General features: G+C 30.6%; 1 protein-coding gene across 12 annotated transcripts in view; it reads right to left on the bottom strand.

Moving 5' to 3' along the window:
• Window positions 1–16,672, bottom strand: part of Pvr (PDGF- and VEGF-receptor related) — a 326,863-nt gene that overhangs the window by 12,892 nt on the left and 297,299 nt on the right. For 7 of the 12 annotated variants that reach the window (XM_075296123.1, XM_075296124.1, XM_075296122.1 and 4 more), the window contains 8 exons: window positions 13,668–13,839; window positions 13,074–13,244; window positions 8,715–8,866; window positions 7,086–7,742; window positions 6,722–7,019; window positions 6,460–6,615; window positions 4,616–4,891; window positions 4,072–4,551 (listed from right to left, as the gene is read on the bottom strand). In XM_075296123.1, the coding sequence (XP_075152238.1) occupies window positions 4,072–4,551; window positions 4,616–4,891; window positions 6,460–6,615; window positions 6,722–7,019; window positions 7,086–7,742; window positions 8,715–8,866; window positions 13,074–13,244; window positions 13,668–13,839 (2,362 nt within the window). The other 5 variants (XM_075296126.1, XM_075296130.1, XM_075296132.1 and 2 more) reach the window with 5 other exon arrangements.

Below are 16,672 nucleotides of genomic sequence, written 5' to 3' on the forward strand. Positions count from 1 at the left end.
TTATTCCATTTCATTACGTAATGTGGACCATTTATTATTTCTACTCTAGTTGTTTTGGCTAACATACGGTTTAAAGCTGAAGTTGCAAAATGTGAAGTTTTTATACCCTCCACCATACAGTGGTTCCAAATCGTTTATTTTTTTGGAAATAATTCGGCAACTTTGGAACGGATAAATATATCAACATCAATGAGAACCGATTTAAGTTCGGTATTTTTATACTCTCCACCATAGGATGGGGGTATATTAACTTTGTCATTCCGTTTGTAACACATCGAAATATTGCTCTAAGACCCCATAAAGTATACATATTCTGGGTCGTGGTGAAATTCTGAGTCGTCCGTCCGTCTGTTGAAATCACGCTAACACGAACGAAACAAGCTATCGACTTGAAACTTGACATAAGTTATTGTTATTGATGTAGGTCGGATGGTATTGCAAATGTGCCATATCGGACCACTTTTACGTATAGCCCCAATATAAACCGACGCTCAGATTTGGCTTGAGGAGCCTCTTGGAGGAGCAAAATTCGTCCGATTCAGTTGAAATTTGGTACATGGTGTTAGTATATGGTATCTAACAACCATGCAAAAATTGGTCCACATCGGTGCATAATTATATATAGCCCCCATATAAACCAATCCCCAGATTTGGCTTGCGGAGCCTCTAAGAAAAGCAAATTTAATCCGATCCGACTGAAATATGGCACATGGTGTAAGTAAATGGTCTCTAACAACTATGCAAAAATTGATCCCCATCGGTCCATAATTATATATAGCCCCCATATAAACCGATCCCCAGATTTGGCTTGCGGAGCCTCATGCGATCCGGCTGAAATTTAGTACATGGTGTTAGTATATGGTCTCTAACAACCATACAAAAGTTGGTCCACATCGGTCCATAAATATAGCCCCCATATGAACCGATCCCCGGATTTGAACTCCGGAGCCTCATGGATGAGCAAAATTCATCTGATTCTGTTGAAATTTGGTACATAGTGTTAGTATATGGTCTCCAACAACCATTCAGGAATTGGTCCATATCGGTCCATAATTATATATAGCTCCCATATAAACCGATCCCCAGATTAGACCTCCGGAGCTCTTGGAGGAGCAAAATTCATCCGATCCGGTTGAAATTTTGTACGTGGTGAAATTTGGTACATTGGGTTAGTATATGGCCGCTAACAACTATGCCAAAATTGGTCCATATCGGTCTATAGTTATATATAGCCGATCCCCAAAAATAATCTACCAAAATTTCCATAGAAAATTTTGTCAAAATTATATTTCTGTAGAAAATGTTGTCAAACTGAATTATATATGTATTTAATCGGCCTTTTTTTGTTTAATTAACCCCGTATGGACTAAATTGAGAAAACGGTGTTAAGAAGTTTTAAGACACATCGGCAAGTGTTACCGCAACCCAAGTAATTCGATTGTGGATGACAGTCTTTAGTACAAGTTTCTATGCAATCCATGGTGGAGGGTACATAAGATTCGGCCTGGCTGAACTTACGGAGGTATATACATACTTGTTTTTTTTTTTAATTCTAACTTGTGGAGTTTATAACTTTTAATATAAAGTACACAGGTAACAACACAATTTTTATACCCACCACCATAGAATGGTGATGGGGGTATAATAAGTTTGTCATTCCGTTTGTAACACATCGAAATATCGATTTCCGACTATATAAAGTATATATATTCTTGATCAGGGAGAAATTCTAAGACGATATAACGATGTCCGTCTGTCCGTCTGTCCGTCTGTCTGTCTGTCTGTCTGTTGTAATCACGCTACAGTCTTCAATAATGAAGCAATCGTGCTGAAATTTTGCACAAACTCGTCTTTTGTCTGCAGGCAGGTCAAGTTCGAAGATGGGCTATATCGGTCCAGGTTTTGATATAGTCCCCATATAAATCGACCTCCCGATTTGGGGTCTTGGGCTTATAGGAATCGTAGTTTTTATCCAATTTGCCTGAAATTGGAAATCTAGAGGTATTTTATGACCATAAAGAGGTGTGCCAAAAATGGTGAGTATCGGTCCATGTTTTGGTATAGCCCCCATATAGACCGATATATAGCCCCCATATAAAACGACCTCCCGATTTTGGGTCTTGGGCTTATAGAAACCGTAGTTTCTATCCAATTTGTCTGAAATTGGATATCTAGAGGTATTTTAGGACCATAAGAGGTGTGCCGAAAATGGTGAGTATCGGTCCATATTTTGGTATAGCCCCCATATAGACCGATTTCCCGATTTTACTTCTTGGGCTTCTAGAATCCGAAGTTTTTATCCTATTTGCCTGAAATTGGAAATCTAGAGGTATTTTCGGGTCATAAAGAGGTGTGCCGAAAACGGTGAGTATCGGTCCATATTTTAGTATAGCCCCCATAAAACGATCTCCCGATTTAACTCCTTGGGTTTCTAGAAACCGTAATTTTTATCTGATTTGCCTGAATTTGTAAATATTCTGATATTTTAGGCTCACAAAAACGTGTATCGGATTAAGTTTTTATCGGTCCATTTGATAATGCCTCCATATAGACCGACTTCACATCTTGACGGTGTAGAAGGCGCACTGATCATGAAAATTGCTTGAAACTCAATGTAAAATTTCCAGATTTTACTTCCACAGATTTAAGATTTCAAATTAAGACGTTATTTTATAATTTTCTTGCACACTTACAAGAGATGTTAATGATTCCTCTAAAACTCAAACAAAAATGGTTCTTATAAATCCAGAATCTGATATAGTCCTCATAGGTGAAATCTTTAAATTTATCTTCGGAAAGTGTCCTCAAGTCCTCAAGCCCTCCTGAAATTTCAAAGGAAACCCTAATATTTGGTTCATGGTGGTGGGTATTTAAGATTCGGCCCGGCCGAACTTAGTGCTGTATATACTTGTTTCTTTTTAAATTCGTAGAATTTTATTGGGAATGCAGAAAAGATCCATTGAAAAACAGTTCAAAATACTGAACCCACTTTGTCGAAGTTTTGCAAAAAATAAATTATGAGGTCCATATCTCGCAAACCCTAAAAGATAATTGCACACGCAGAGTTTTAAAAGTTCTATCCAGAAATGAAATCGAAATCGGTTAAAAATTGCGGAGTTGACAGCTAAAACAATATTTCATACAGCCGAGGTGACCAACTTTCAACGCTTACAGGTCTGCCCGAAGACCCACTAGGGACTAGAGGTGTGCACGTGACACGAAATTGTCGTGACTCACGAAAATTTTCGTGATTCGTGCGAGAGTCGTGAGTCACGCTCATGACAACAGCGTGAGTGTACGTGAGCGTGATTAACAAACCAAAATGTCGTGCGTGAGTGTGAGTCAAGAAAATGATATCTTCGTGAGTGTGCGTGAGTAACGAATTACACTCACAAAAATATTCCTGCTCACCAACATAAAACGGTTAAGAGTTAAATTCAATTACAATTTTAGTGACACCTGGGTTGTTAAGAGTTTAATAACACTCTCGATTTTAATAATGCTCATGTTTTCAGACACTTCGATAAGGTAAATTAATCATAATCGTGAGTCACGATATTTTCGTGAGTCACGACGTTTTCGTGCGTGAGTGTGCGTGAGTACAAATTTTCTTTTCGTGAGGGTGCGTAAGCGTGAGTCCTACCAAAAAAATATCGTGCGTGAGTATGATTTTTCAGTCGTGAGCGTGCGAGAGCGTGAGTAAACTATTACTCACGTGCACACCTCTACTAGGTACCCACAAATTTGCAAACTTAGAGGAAAAGACTTCATCTTTCACATAGAGAAGAAAATTATGTTGATATCTGTATCCGTTCGAAAGTTGCAGAATTACTTCCAAAAAACGATTAGGACCCACTGTACACCATAGGATGAGGGTACACTAACTTTGTCACTGGGTTTGTAACAGATCGACATATTTTAGCGTCAAAATAACACTTTGCTCTCTGTAATTTCGTTATTTTCCAGTGTAATTGCGGAAAACCATGCTTGTCCACTTTTGAGAGGTTTTAATACGACATAATTTTCATTTGTCTTCGATAAATAATTCCTTAAAAATGTCCTTAAACTTACGTTTTGCAATATTTTTCGTCACAGCTCCCAGCAAATTGACTACATTCAAATGTTGTCCCAAATGTACCATGATTTTCAATTCCGATACTAAAGCACGCATTACTTCATTATTGGCATTACGTTTCACCATTTTCACAGCGACCACAGATTCTTTCTCCTCTGGTCGAATGCCCTCAGCATGAGCTTTTAGGACAACGCCAAAAGCGCCAGCACCCAATTGTTTGCCAAGCTTCAATTTATCACGGGGAAATTCGAAACCACGATCATAGGGCAATAAGTCGGCTTGTTCATCCAATGTAAGAGCAGGATTTATATGTTCCACAGCACCTTCTTCGAAATTGGCCAGACCGGCAGCTTTGAGTTCACGTAAAAGTTTACGCTCCCTTTTAACTCGGATACAAAGATAGATAACCAAACCAAGTAAGATGAGGAGAATTAAGATAATACCACAAATCCAACCCAAAGTTAAACCAGGGATATCTAAAACGCATAGATCAAAGATTAGACAAAACGACGCTACAGACGGCAGAAAGCGCTAACTTACTTGTGATTTTTATATTGACTGTCTGCTCAATGACACCCAATCTATTTTGGACCACACATTTATATTGACCTTGATCTTCTGGTTTTATATACGGTATAAGAAGATGGCCATTGTAGTCACTTGTTATGTTGCTAAGTTCAATATCATCTTTGTACCAAGTAACCACAGCCTTTGGTATGGCATGAGATTCACATCTCAATTCCAAGGATTCACCTAATTTTCGTTCAATTTTATTGTTACCCAGATTTGTATAGGTCATGCTAGGGGCAGATGGTTCTGAAAAAATATAAAAGTTTTATGAATTTTATCTATACATGGAGAAAAATATCACCAACATTTTAATTGCATTTAAAAAAAAAAATATTCAATTAAAATTTTAATTGATTCAACAAATTTTTAAATTAGAACAAAACCTCAATCACAAACATTAATTAAATGAATTAAAAAACATAAGTGTGTTATGCATTTTATCCATATACAGAAAAAAATATAATTTTCCCAATAAAAATTTTTTTTGAATTTTAAAAAATTTAATTAAAAAACATTATAATTAGTCAACGAATTTTTAAAATATAATAAAACTCAATCATAAAAATTAATAAAATCAATTAAAAATAAAAGAGTGTTATGAATTTTATCTATACACAGAAAAAAATTGTCACCAAAATTTTCCCAATAAAAATTTTAACCGAATTTTAAAAAATCTTAAATTAAAATTTTAATTGGGTCAACAAATTTTTAAATTGGAAGTAAACTTAATACCAAAAATTAATTGAATCAAGTAATGTTTTAATTGGACCAATTAATTATTTAAGTGGCGTTATTGAGTGATACTATCATTTCTGTGATTGAAAATATTTTAATTATAAATTAATTATTCTTAATTATTATTTTAAAAAATTGAATTAAAAAACATTATAATTAGTCAACGAATTTTTAAAATATAATAAAACTCAATCATAAAAATTAATTAAATCAATTAAAAAATAAAAGGGTGTTATGAATTTTATCTATACACAGAAAAAAAATTGTCACCAAAATTTTCCCAATAAAAATTTTAATTGAATTTTAATTTTGAATTTTGGGTCAATTAGAAGTAAACTTAATATCAAAAATTAATTGAATCAAGTAATGTTTTAATTGGACCAATTAATTATTTAAGTGGCGTTATTGAGTGATACTATCATTTCTGTGATTGAAAATATTTTAATTATAAATTAATTATTCTTAATTATTATTTTAAAAAATTGAATTAAAAAACATTATAATTAGTCAACGAATTTTTAAAATATAATAAAACTCAATCATAAAAAATGTCACCAAAATTTTCCCAATAAAAATTTTAATTGAATTTTGGGTCGACAAATTTTTAAATTAGAAGTAAACTTAATAACAAAAATTAATTGAATCAATTAATGTTTTCATTGGACCAATTAATGTTTTAATTGGACCAATTAATTATTTAGTGATACTATCTTTTCTGCGATTGAAAATATTTTAATTATAAATTAATTTTTCTTAATTATTAAAAATAATTTTGTTTTTTTTTTGTGTAGTAAAGCAGAAAATATATCATCAATATTTTTTTCAATTGAAACCTTAAAAAACATTCAGTAAAAATATATTTAAATTATTTAATCAAAAAGAAATTCTCTCCCATAAATGAATTTAATCAATGACAAATTATTTTATTAATTATTTTTTTTAATGGACTTCGCTGATTTATTCGATCTATTCCGTAATTCAGGCAAGTTCAATTAAAAATTAATTGATTCAATTAATTTCGTGATTGAACTCAATTTTTTCTGTGAAAAATAAAAAAAGCATCACGAATTTCTCCTTACCATGAGCTTGAATATATGTAATCTTATATTCCATTTTATCACTGTTAATATGTCCTGCCCGACATTCATATTCCCCTTGATCCTCATAGCGTATTTGTTTGATGGTCAAAGATTTTTTATACGAATAGTTACTAATCGACGAAGTGATTTTAATATCTATAAAAATCGAAAAAAAAAATTAATTAGTTTAAATTAAATTAATAATAAAAGTAAATTAATTACAAAATTTAAATAAATTATCTACAATCGAGAATTCACTTACTGTTTGTCTCCAGGATGTATGAACCATTCTTATCGAGCCATTGCAGATCATTTTGATAGAAATATGCAACTGCAGCACAAGTTATAGTGACTTCATCTCCCAAAGCTATAATATCGGTATCATTGATGCCGTATATGGTCATATTCTCTTCGATATCTCGTACAAGAATATGGGCTTTTCCATGTGCTTTATCAATTTTGTTGATAGCATTGCAATAGATGATACCAGGTGATGTTGGAATGAAATGCATATCAAAGATAAAGTCAATTGGAGTATCTCCATTGCGGGAACTTGTTTCCTGGAATCATTGAAAGTTAGCTTTAAATTATTAGTTCAAATATTGATATTTCCGTCTTGTACTTACATTAAAATCCTGTATAAGTTCCTTGGAACACGATGGCCATCTTGGCTCTATGCTGCATGGTTCAAAGACCCAAGTCACTATGGGTTTGACATGCGATTTTACGAAACATTGAACATGGGCCTTCTCACCGGCATGGACATAGACATCATTAATTGCCACTATGGGTTTATCGAAAACTGTGGCATTAAATTCACGCTCCTCCAGTACTTCACCATTTGAAGCCTTCACCACATATCGGCCACTATCCAAGAGATTGACATTACGAATAATCAGTGTAGTTTTATCATCCAATGTGGAGACGTTGTATTTGCCACTAGCTGAAATGCCCTGGGGTATTTCACTGCCATCTGGTTTATACCAATGTAAACTGGGATGGGGATATCCCTTATAGACGATGGCCATTTGCATGGTCTTATTTGCTGGTGATTTTACTTCATAGTAATCATTTGGTTCACGGAGTTCTATATACGATTGGCCATCTTCCATAATGACCATATCATAGGAATCTCTATTCTTGTGTTTACTATGATCGATGACATTACAAGTGTACTTGCCGGAATCACTTAATTGAGCATTTTTCACTGTGAGTATGCCCTCGGTGTAGGTATGTTGAGCAGTGTATTTTGATGAACGTCGGCTAATTTCGATGACGCGATCCTATGGAGAGACATTAAAAAATAATAATAATGATAAGTAGTTGAGAAATATAAAAATGAAAGTTTGGTAAAGTGTTGAATTTTAAAATTTCATCCACACTACAAAAGAAAACGCCTTTTATAACATTTGAAATCTCACATAACAACACCGTGGAGCAATGGTTAGCATGCCCGCCTTCCATACACAAGGTCGTGGGTTCGATTCCTGCTTCGATCGAACACCAAAAAGTTTTTCAGTGGTGGATTATCCCACCTCAGTAATGCTGGTGACATTTCTGAATGTTTCAAAGCTTCTCCAAGTGGTTTCACTGCACTGTGGAACACCGTTCGGACTCGGCTATAAAAAGGAGGTCCCTTGTCATTGGACTTAACATGGAATCGGGCAGCACTCAGTGATAAGAGAGAAGTTCACCACTGTGGTATCACAATGGACTGAATTGTCGAAGACAGCCTGATACATCGGGCTGCCACCTACCTTAACAATATAAATTCTCCAAAAATTTATTAAAAATAGTGTTGAATTGAAATATGTTTAAAACAATGCCACACAAACCTTTGGAAAATGTTTGATGTCAACACAATTTATTTAATGTAGTTAAAATCTACTTTTCAGCTTTTGCGATATTTGTAAAAAAGTTCAGAGTAGTTGTAAAGAATTAAGTTTGAAAACGTGTTGAATCCGAATATTCACCAAACGCAATCAAGACAAGATTTAGAAGAAAATATTCAGTGGAAATATTAAAACTAGTGTTGAATCATAATATATTTTAACAATTTCAAACCATTGGAAATGTGTGAAGCTAAAAGCTGATTTGAATTCCAGCATTTTTCAAACATTCTACAAAGCAATGATTACTTTGTATTGAATTATGTTTGAAGTCAACAAGCTTTCATACAACAATATTTAAACTATTGTGGAATTTAAAATTTTCCGAAACTTAAGCTTTTAAGTCTAATATTTTCTTATACATACCTTATCCACTCCTTCTGGAAGACTCCATGTTATTTTCACTCCAACATCATGGGCCGTCCTTATTTCGCATATTAATTCAAATGTTTCACCCACCAATGCATGATGTTTTGAGTTTGAGGTAATAGTGGGCCTTTCGATTTTCTCAGTATGAGCTATATGTCGAAAATCAATAAAGTGTTTTGATAAAAATGCTTCTTAATTTAAGTTTTTAGTGATTGTAATGAATATGGGTAAGCATTACAGAGAGACAAGCGGCATGCATGAGACATATAACATAAAAAATGGCAAATGCAAAACAGAAAAACATAAAAGTTTGTGCAATTTAAAGTCTTCTACAAGCTTATAATATCCATATATTCAAATAATAATTTTTAGTCTAATATTATACAATTATATACAATAGCTGAATTCGGAAAAAGTCGAATAGTTGATTTTGAAAAACTCAAATAGTCGCTAACCGATTTTTTAAAATTTTTTAAAGTAAAGAAACTAAAACATCGACAAAATCGAGTCAAATCGACTAATCGAATCTTTATGTTAGCCAAAATCGATTAACAGATTTTTTTATAAAAGAATCGGAAAGTTGAATTCATTCATTGAAAAAGGAACATGAACGTGAACGTGGGATGTCCACAACCGACACCGGTTAATCGGTTAACCGGATTTCGTTTTTAGATTTCGGTTGTTAACAAACAAAACACAAAAAATTCGGATTTCCGAATAAACAAAAAACCGTTTAAAAATTCGGTAAACGTAAGCGTGTATCGAGTTTTTGACTTTGTAATCATTGCAAAGTCGACTGTAAATTCTGAAGAACTCGGAAAATCGAATAATTGATGGCCGACTTTTTCAAATTTTGAAAAGCTAAAAAATAAACTTTCCCAAATTTTGAAAAAAGACTGAAATTTTGAAAAGCTAAAAAATAAACTTTCCCAAATTTTGAAAAAAGACTGTTTTAATTCTCTTTCAGAGCCTAGTATAAAAACAAAATTCTGGTAAAATAGCAACTTTTTTATATATTTAACCCTTAAATGCACAAGATCACCGATTCCTCCGAAAAAATATATAATAAACAAAATTGTAAAAAAGAACATCTGCATACAACATAAAAAAAAAAAAACCAAGTATATACGGCCGTAAGTTCGGCCAGGCCGAATCTTATGTACCCTCCTCCATGGATTGCATATAAACTTCTAGAAAGACTGTCATCCACAATCGAATTACTTGGCTTGTGGTATCTTAAAACTTCTTAACATCGTTTTCTAAATTGTGAGTTAGTCCATACGTTGTAGAGAGCCAGAATTGCAATATGGGGGCTATATACAATTATGAACTTGATATGGACCATTTTTTTGTGATTGGGGATTCATTTATCTGAGGGCTATATATAACTATAGACCGATAAGGACCTAGTTAGGTTGTTAACGGCCATATACTAGCGCAATGTACCAAATTTCAACTGACTCGGATGAAATTTGCTCCTCCAAGAGGCTCCAAAACCAAATCTCGGGATCGGTTTATAATATGGGGGCTATATATGATTATGGACTGATATGGACCACCTTTGGCATGGCTGTTAAATATCATATACTACCACCACGTACCAAATTTTAACCAGATCGGATGAATTTTGCTTCTCCAAAAGGCACCGGAGGTCAAATCTGGGGATCGGTTTATATGGGGCTATGTATATTTATGGACTGATATGAACCAATTCCTGCATGGTTGTTGGATAACATATACTAACATCACGTACCAAATTTCAACCGAATCGGATGAATTTTGCATGGGTGTTTGAGGCCATATATTGACACCACGCACCAAATTTCAACTGAATCAGATGAATTTTGGTCTTCCAAGAAGCTCCGGAGTTCAAATCTGGTGATCGGTTTATATGGGGGCTATATATAAGTATGGATCGATATGGACCATTTTTTGCATGGTCATTAGAGACCATATACTTACACCATGTACCAAATTTCAGACGGATCGGATGAAATTTGCTTCTCTTAGGGGCTCCGCAAGCCAAATCGGGGGATCGGTTTATATGGGGGCTATACGTAAAAGTGGACAGATATGACCCATTTGCAATATCATCCGACCTACATCAATAACAACTACTTGTACCAAGTTTCAAGTCGATAGCTTGTTTCGTTCGGAAGTTAGCGTGATTTTAACAGACGGACGGACGGATATGCTTAGATCGACTCAGAATTTCACCACGACCCAGAATATATATATATATATATATATATATATATATATATATATATATATATATATATATATATATATATATATATATATATATATATATATATATATATATATATATATATATATATATATATATATATATATATATATATATATATATATATATATATATATATATATATATATATATATATATATATATATATATATATATATATATATATCTATATATATATATATATATATATATATATAAATTTCCGGAAAAAAACAAATATTTAGAAATGACGTTATTTTGGCCCATGTAATGATCCAAAGATATATTCAATAAATACTTTCATAGTAAAAAAGTAACCGTATATATGCGTGATTTGTTCAATACTGATTTTTTATTGATTACGAGAGATCTATCATCTATTTGTGCAAGTAGTTAGTACCAAAATTATATTAAATATATTAGTAAATATAAATTATTTTTGTATGTTATTGTACAAATGACATGAGAATGCATATATATACACATATAAAAGTGAACTTATATATAAATAATTACATATAATAAATTTTTATTAAAAAAACAAATCAAGACAAGCAGAAGTAACAACGTGTGCTATAAATACATATATATATATTTGCATATAATAGAAATAACTTGAAAGAAGTAAAACTTTTAATGATTTGTAATAAAAACGACGACGATGAAATATTTTTTTGAAATATTTGATTTTCAGAGAAGGAATACATAGATCAAAAATTTATGGTTTTATCTACATTTACTAATTTTGAAAATGACAACAATTTTATAACTTCAAAGATCAAGAAAAATGGTCGCTGAGTTTTAAATTCTCTATTATCGATTTTATAAGTGCAGATCATTTAATCGACATTTAGAAATAACTAAAATCAAAATATGTATGGTAAAATGATCCATACATTTGGAAAAGTTGAGTTTTCCTAAATATCAAAATGTTAAAATAATAATTATTGTTGTCAAATTCTTTCGTCGCTGTCCAATTCATGTAATCGATTTTTAATCGGTCCACCGACCTTTAAAGTAGAGTTTTCAACTAAAGCTGAGTTTTCAACTAAAGCTTCAGTTTTCAAGCTGAAAACCAGCTTGTTTTCAGGGTTACTTTTTTGAATTATTTAATTTATCTTTTCCATCCATTATTTGATAAAACTTGATAAATATATAATCGTTTTCATATATATTTTTGTACTTTTAATTTAGTGTTTTCATGACTTAAAAAAAAAATAAACAGATAAAATTAAAACCATTTTGAAGATAACAGAAATTGAACATTTGTACTCCGAAGTCGATTTATCGAAAATCGACTTTTATACCCATCAATCGATTTATCGAAAAAGATTTTTACATCCTTCAACAATCGATTAATCGAAAATCGATAGTTAGACTCTTCAACAATCGATTTATCGAAAATCGATAGTTAGACCCTTCAACAATCGATTTACCAAAAAAGATTTTTAGACCCTAAACAATTGATTTATCGAAAATCGATTTTGACGTGATTTGACAGATTTAAGCAATGAAATAGAGAAATTTCAGGTTAATTCCTTCTCTCGGGTGATTTTCACAAGCATTTTCAGTGAATGATGCATTTTTTGTATCGCAATCAAGCCACCAAACAAGCAAACACTTACGCTTGGGAGTACTACTTTTTGAATGTGATGCTCGAGATGAATGTCTGGTGGTTGTTTCAACGTCACGTCTAATTCTTAACGCCGAAGAATTCAAAGCTATTGAATTATTTTCAAAATTCGCTAAAGATGTATATTCGCTGTGCTGATATTCGGAATCGTCGTTAACATTAAAATCCTCGTATTCGTCGTAGTTTTTTGTCGTCGTACTCATCGTCATGGTCTTTGTAGTATATGGATATTGACGATGCTCACGTTGATTATGTTCAATGATAAAACCATTACCCAAATGATTATTGTGAATTGTTTCAGTATTTAAACTATTGTGATTATCTATATCGATGTGATGATCATTCATCTCATCAGCATCCATAGCAACACCTTTAAGCCCCAAAACATTACTATCGCGGACACTGGTATACATTGGACGGCTAAGAATGGTACTGTTAGTGACATTGACTAATTTTGGGTTAGTTACTAAACTGGTCACAATAGTGCTGGCTGGTAGTTGTGGAGACACTGTTGTAGGATTTGGATTGGGTGATGAGGTGATAGTAGTATCGGTAGTAGTGGTTACAATAGTTGTGGTCTTCCATTGGGAATTGAGTGTTAGGCCCATCACATATCCACTTGTTGTATTAGACGTTGATAAATCTAATAATTTTTAATTTTTTTTAATTTAGTTTTGTTATGAAAAATAGAGATTAGAAAACAAAGGAAAATATGAAGAAAAACGCCACCATTGAGAAAGATATAAAAAGACCAAAAAGCCCAAAGTTAAATAAGAATTTTCGGAAAAGTTATTATTAACCAAACAGAAATCCAATTTAAATCCTTTAAAAAATAATTTCATATAACAATTTTTTCCATTAATCTATCCCATAACCGAAAATACTTGATAATACTCATTTCGTGGAAAAATGTGGAATCCTTGGTAAGGGATTTCAAATTTATATCTTAACATTTTTTTTACATGGTGGTGGGTTAAGGAGACCATTTAGGATAACCATACCATAACTTAAAGGAACTTAAAAAAAGACGGAAAACAAGCACAAAAACAGGGGTGCAATAACTCACGATTAACAATTTTGTTACCCAGTATTATTTCGAATTCGGTGAATTCCTCCTCATTGGCAGGGGCCGGAGTTTTGGGACGACATATATAGGAACCATGTTCCTCCATGCTGCGTACTTCGATTACAAAGCCCAAACGAGGAAAATAACGTACACCGCTATCACTGGCTAATGTCTATAGATGGTCGCACAATTTTTTTTTTCGTTGAGATAAATAAAATGAAATATAATTTAAATTATTTTTTTTTTGCATTTATATAATAAATAAAATTAACATATTTGGAATAATAGAGTAAATTATTAAAAACCAGAAATATGCAAGTGTATGGATTATTTTGTGAGGTGTAAGCAAAGATTTGTCATTGAGTGTAATTAAAGCGAAAAGCAGAACATTTTTAAGAAACCCTCTTTTGGAAAAAAATTAGTAGCCAACAACCAATATACCAATACGAAATTATATAAATTCATATTAATTTAAACATTATAAACAAATATAAAAAAAATAGGATATCTTATGCGGGGTAACCAACCAGTTTGAATATAATCTCCCCTATTAAAGTGTCTTCTATTAAAATCATTTTAAGCGAATTCGATTTAAATAAAATGCAATCAATTCAACTGGATCTAACGTGGTAAGATTTTATTTTTATTATTTACTATTATTTATTTTTATTTTAAAATTTTTTTTTAAAGTTATATTTCGGTAATGGATAGTTATATAATTTAATGGATTGTTATTTCATTTCCTTTATTTTATATAATTTTATTTCATATAAACTTATGAAACTTTTATATACTTTTTTTTATTTCATCATATCATTTTGTATAGTTATATACAAAATTATATGATTTTGTATAGTTTTTATTTAATTTCATTTCATTGCGTTGTACAAAATGAGGGCGGTACGAGGGCGAAATTAAATTTAATTAACGTTAAACTAACTTAATATAATTAAGTTTCTTAAGTTTATGTAACTTTTATTATGTAATGTACCTTTTAATTGAATAAAATTATATTATTTTATTCCATTAAAATAAAATTGAATCAAGACAATTAATTAAATTAAAAAAATAATTAATTTCAATTAAAAAAAAATAAAAAAATAAATAAAATAAACCTTAACTAATTAAATTAAATTAATTTAAAGTACACTAAATTGGATTGAATTGTATTAATTTTAATTTAAACTAAATTAAAGTAACTGTAAAAAATAAATAAATAAATAAATAAAATAAACCTTAACTAACTAAATTAAATTAATTTAATTTAAAGTAAAGTAAATTGGATTGAATTGTGTTAATTTTAATTTAAACTAAATTAAAGTAACTGAAATACTATGCATTTGTATTTCAGGGGTTAATCAATTTTTAAATATCTTCTACTAAAATCATTTTAATCCAATTCGATTTAAGGCAACTTAAACTCAATTGAGCTTAGCACGATTATTTTTATTTTAGATTTTATTTTAAAGTTGTTGTATTTTATTTTAAATATTCTTGTTTTATTTATTATGTAATTTATTTTAATTAATTTTTCATTAAAATTTTATATATTTTTTTTCATCATATAGTTTATAATTCGCACAAAAAAGCATAAAATTAAAGAACATTAATTCGATTTGTTTGAACCTAATATGATGTATTTCTATTTTAAGTAATATATATATTTTTTTAAATTAATATAAAGATTTTTGTATTTTATTTAAATTTTCGTGTTTTATTTGTATTATTTAATTTATTTTATATAATTTTATTACATACAAACTCATTGAAATTTTTTTACTTCATCATTAATGTAATTTTTTAAAGTTATAATTTATTTTTAATTGTGCTGTACAAAATGGTATGAGGCCGAAATTAAAATTACTGAACATAAAGCTATTATAATTTGATTTAATTTGTTTTAATGAAATCAAATTAAGTTAAAATGAATACACTATTTGTAATTGAATGAAATTCAGTAAAAAAAAATAAACTGAGTTAAATTAACTAAAATGAAATTATCTTAAGTAACTAAACTAAATTAATTTAAAATAAAATAAATTGTATTCACTTGTATTAATTTAAATGTAAACTAAATTAAAGCAACTTAAATACTAAAATCATAAAAATCATCAATCAATCAATTGTGGTAAACTTACTTATATCAATTTTAATTTCAATTAAATATTATATTTATTTAATTAAACCAAATTAAATACAAAATAACTAAAACTACAAAAAATATATTAATTTAATCGAATTAATCAAAATATAAAATAAGATTTTACGAAATTCAGTTTAGTTTAGTTTTGTTTCACTTTAGTTTTAAATTTGAATTTGCATACAATTTTTACTAATTTAATTCATTTAAAATTAAATTAACAAATAATAATAGTTGAAAAAGAATAAATAGGTAATATTATTTATTTTAGTTAAGTTAAATTAGAATAAGTTATGGATTAAATTAAATAATCAATAAATATATACGGCCGTAAGTTCGGCCAGGCCGAATCTTATGTACCCTCCACCATGGATTGCATAGAAACTTGTACTAAAACTCCACAATCGAATTACTTGGGTTGCGGTAACACTTGCCGATGGCAAGGTATCTTAAACTTTTTAACACCGTCTTCTCAATTGTAAGTTAGTCCATACGGGGTATATATTAAACAAAACAAGGCCGATTAAATACGTATATAATTCAGTTTGACAAAATTTTCTTTAGAAATAAAGTTTTGACAAAATTTTCTATAGAAATAAAATTTTGACAAAATATTCTATAGTAATAAAATTTTGACAAAATTTTCTATAGTAATAAAATTTTGGCAAAAGTTTCTGTAGAAATAAAATTTTGGTAGATTATTTTTGGGGATCGGCTATATATAATTATAGACCGATATGGACCAATTTTGGCATGGTTGTTAGCACAATATACCAAATTTCACGACGTACCAAATTTCAACCGGATCGCATGAATTTTGCTCCTCCAAGAGCTCCGGAGGTCAAATCTGGGGATCGGTTTAAAT

The sequence above is a fragment of the Haematobia irritans genome, chromosome 2 (genome assembly GCF_050003625.1).
Source record: "Haematobia irritans isolate KBUSLIRL chromosome 2, ASM5000362v1, whole genome shotgun sequence".
NCBI classification, from domain to species: domain Eukaryota; kingdom Metazoa; phylum Arthropoda; class Insecta; order Diptera; family Muscidae; genus Haematobia; species Haematobia irritans.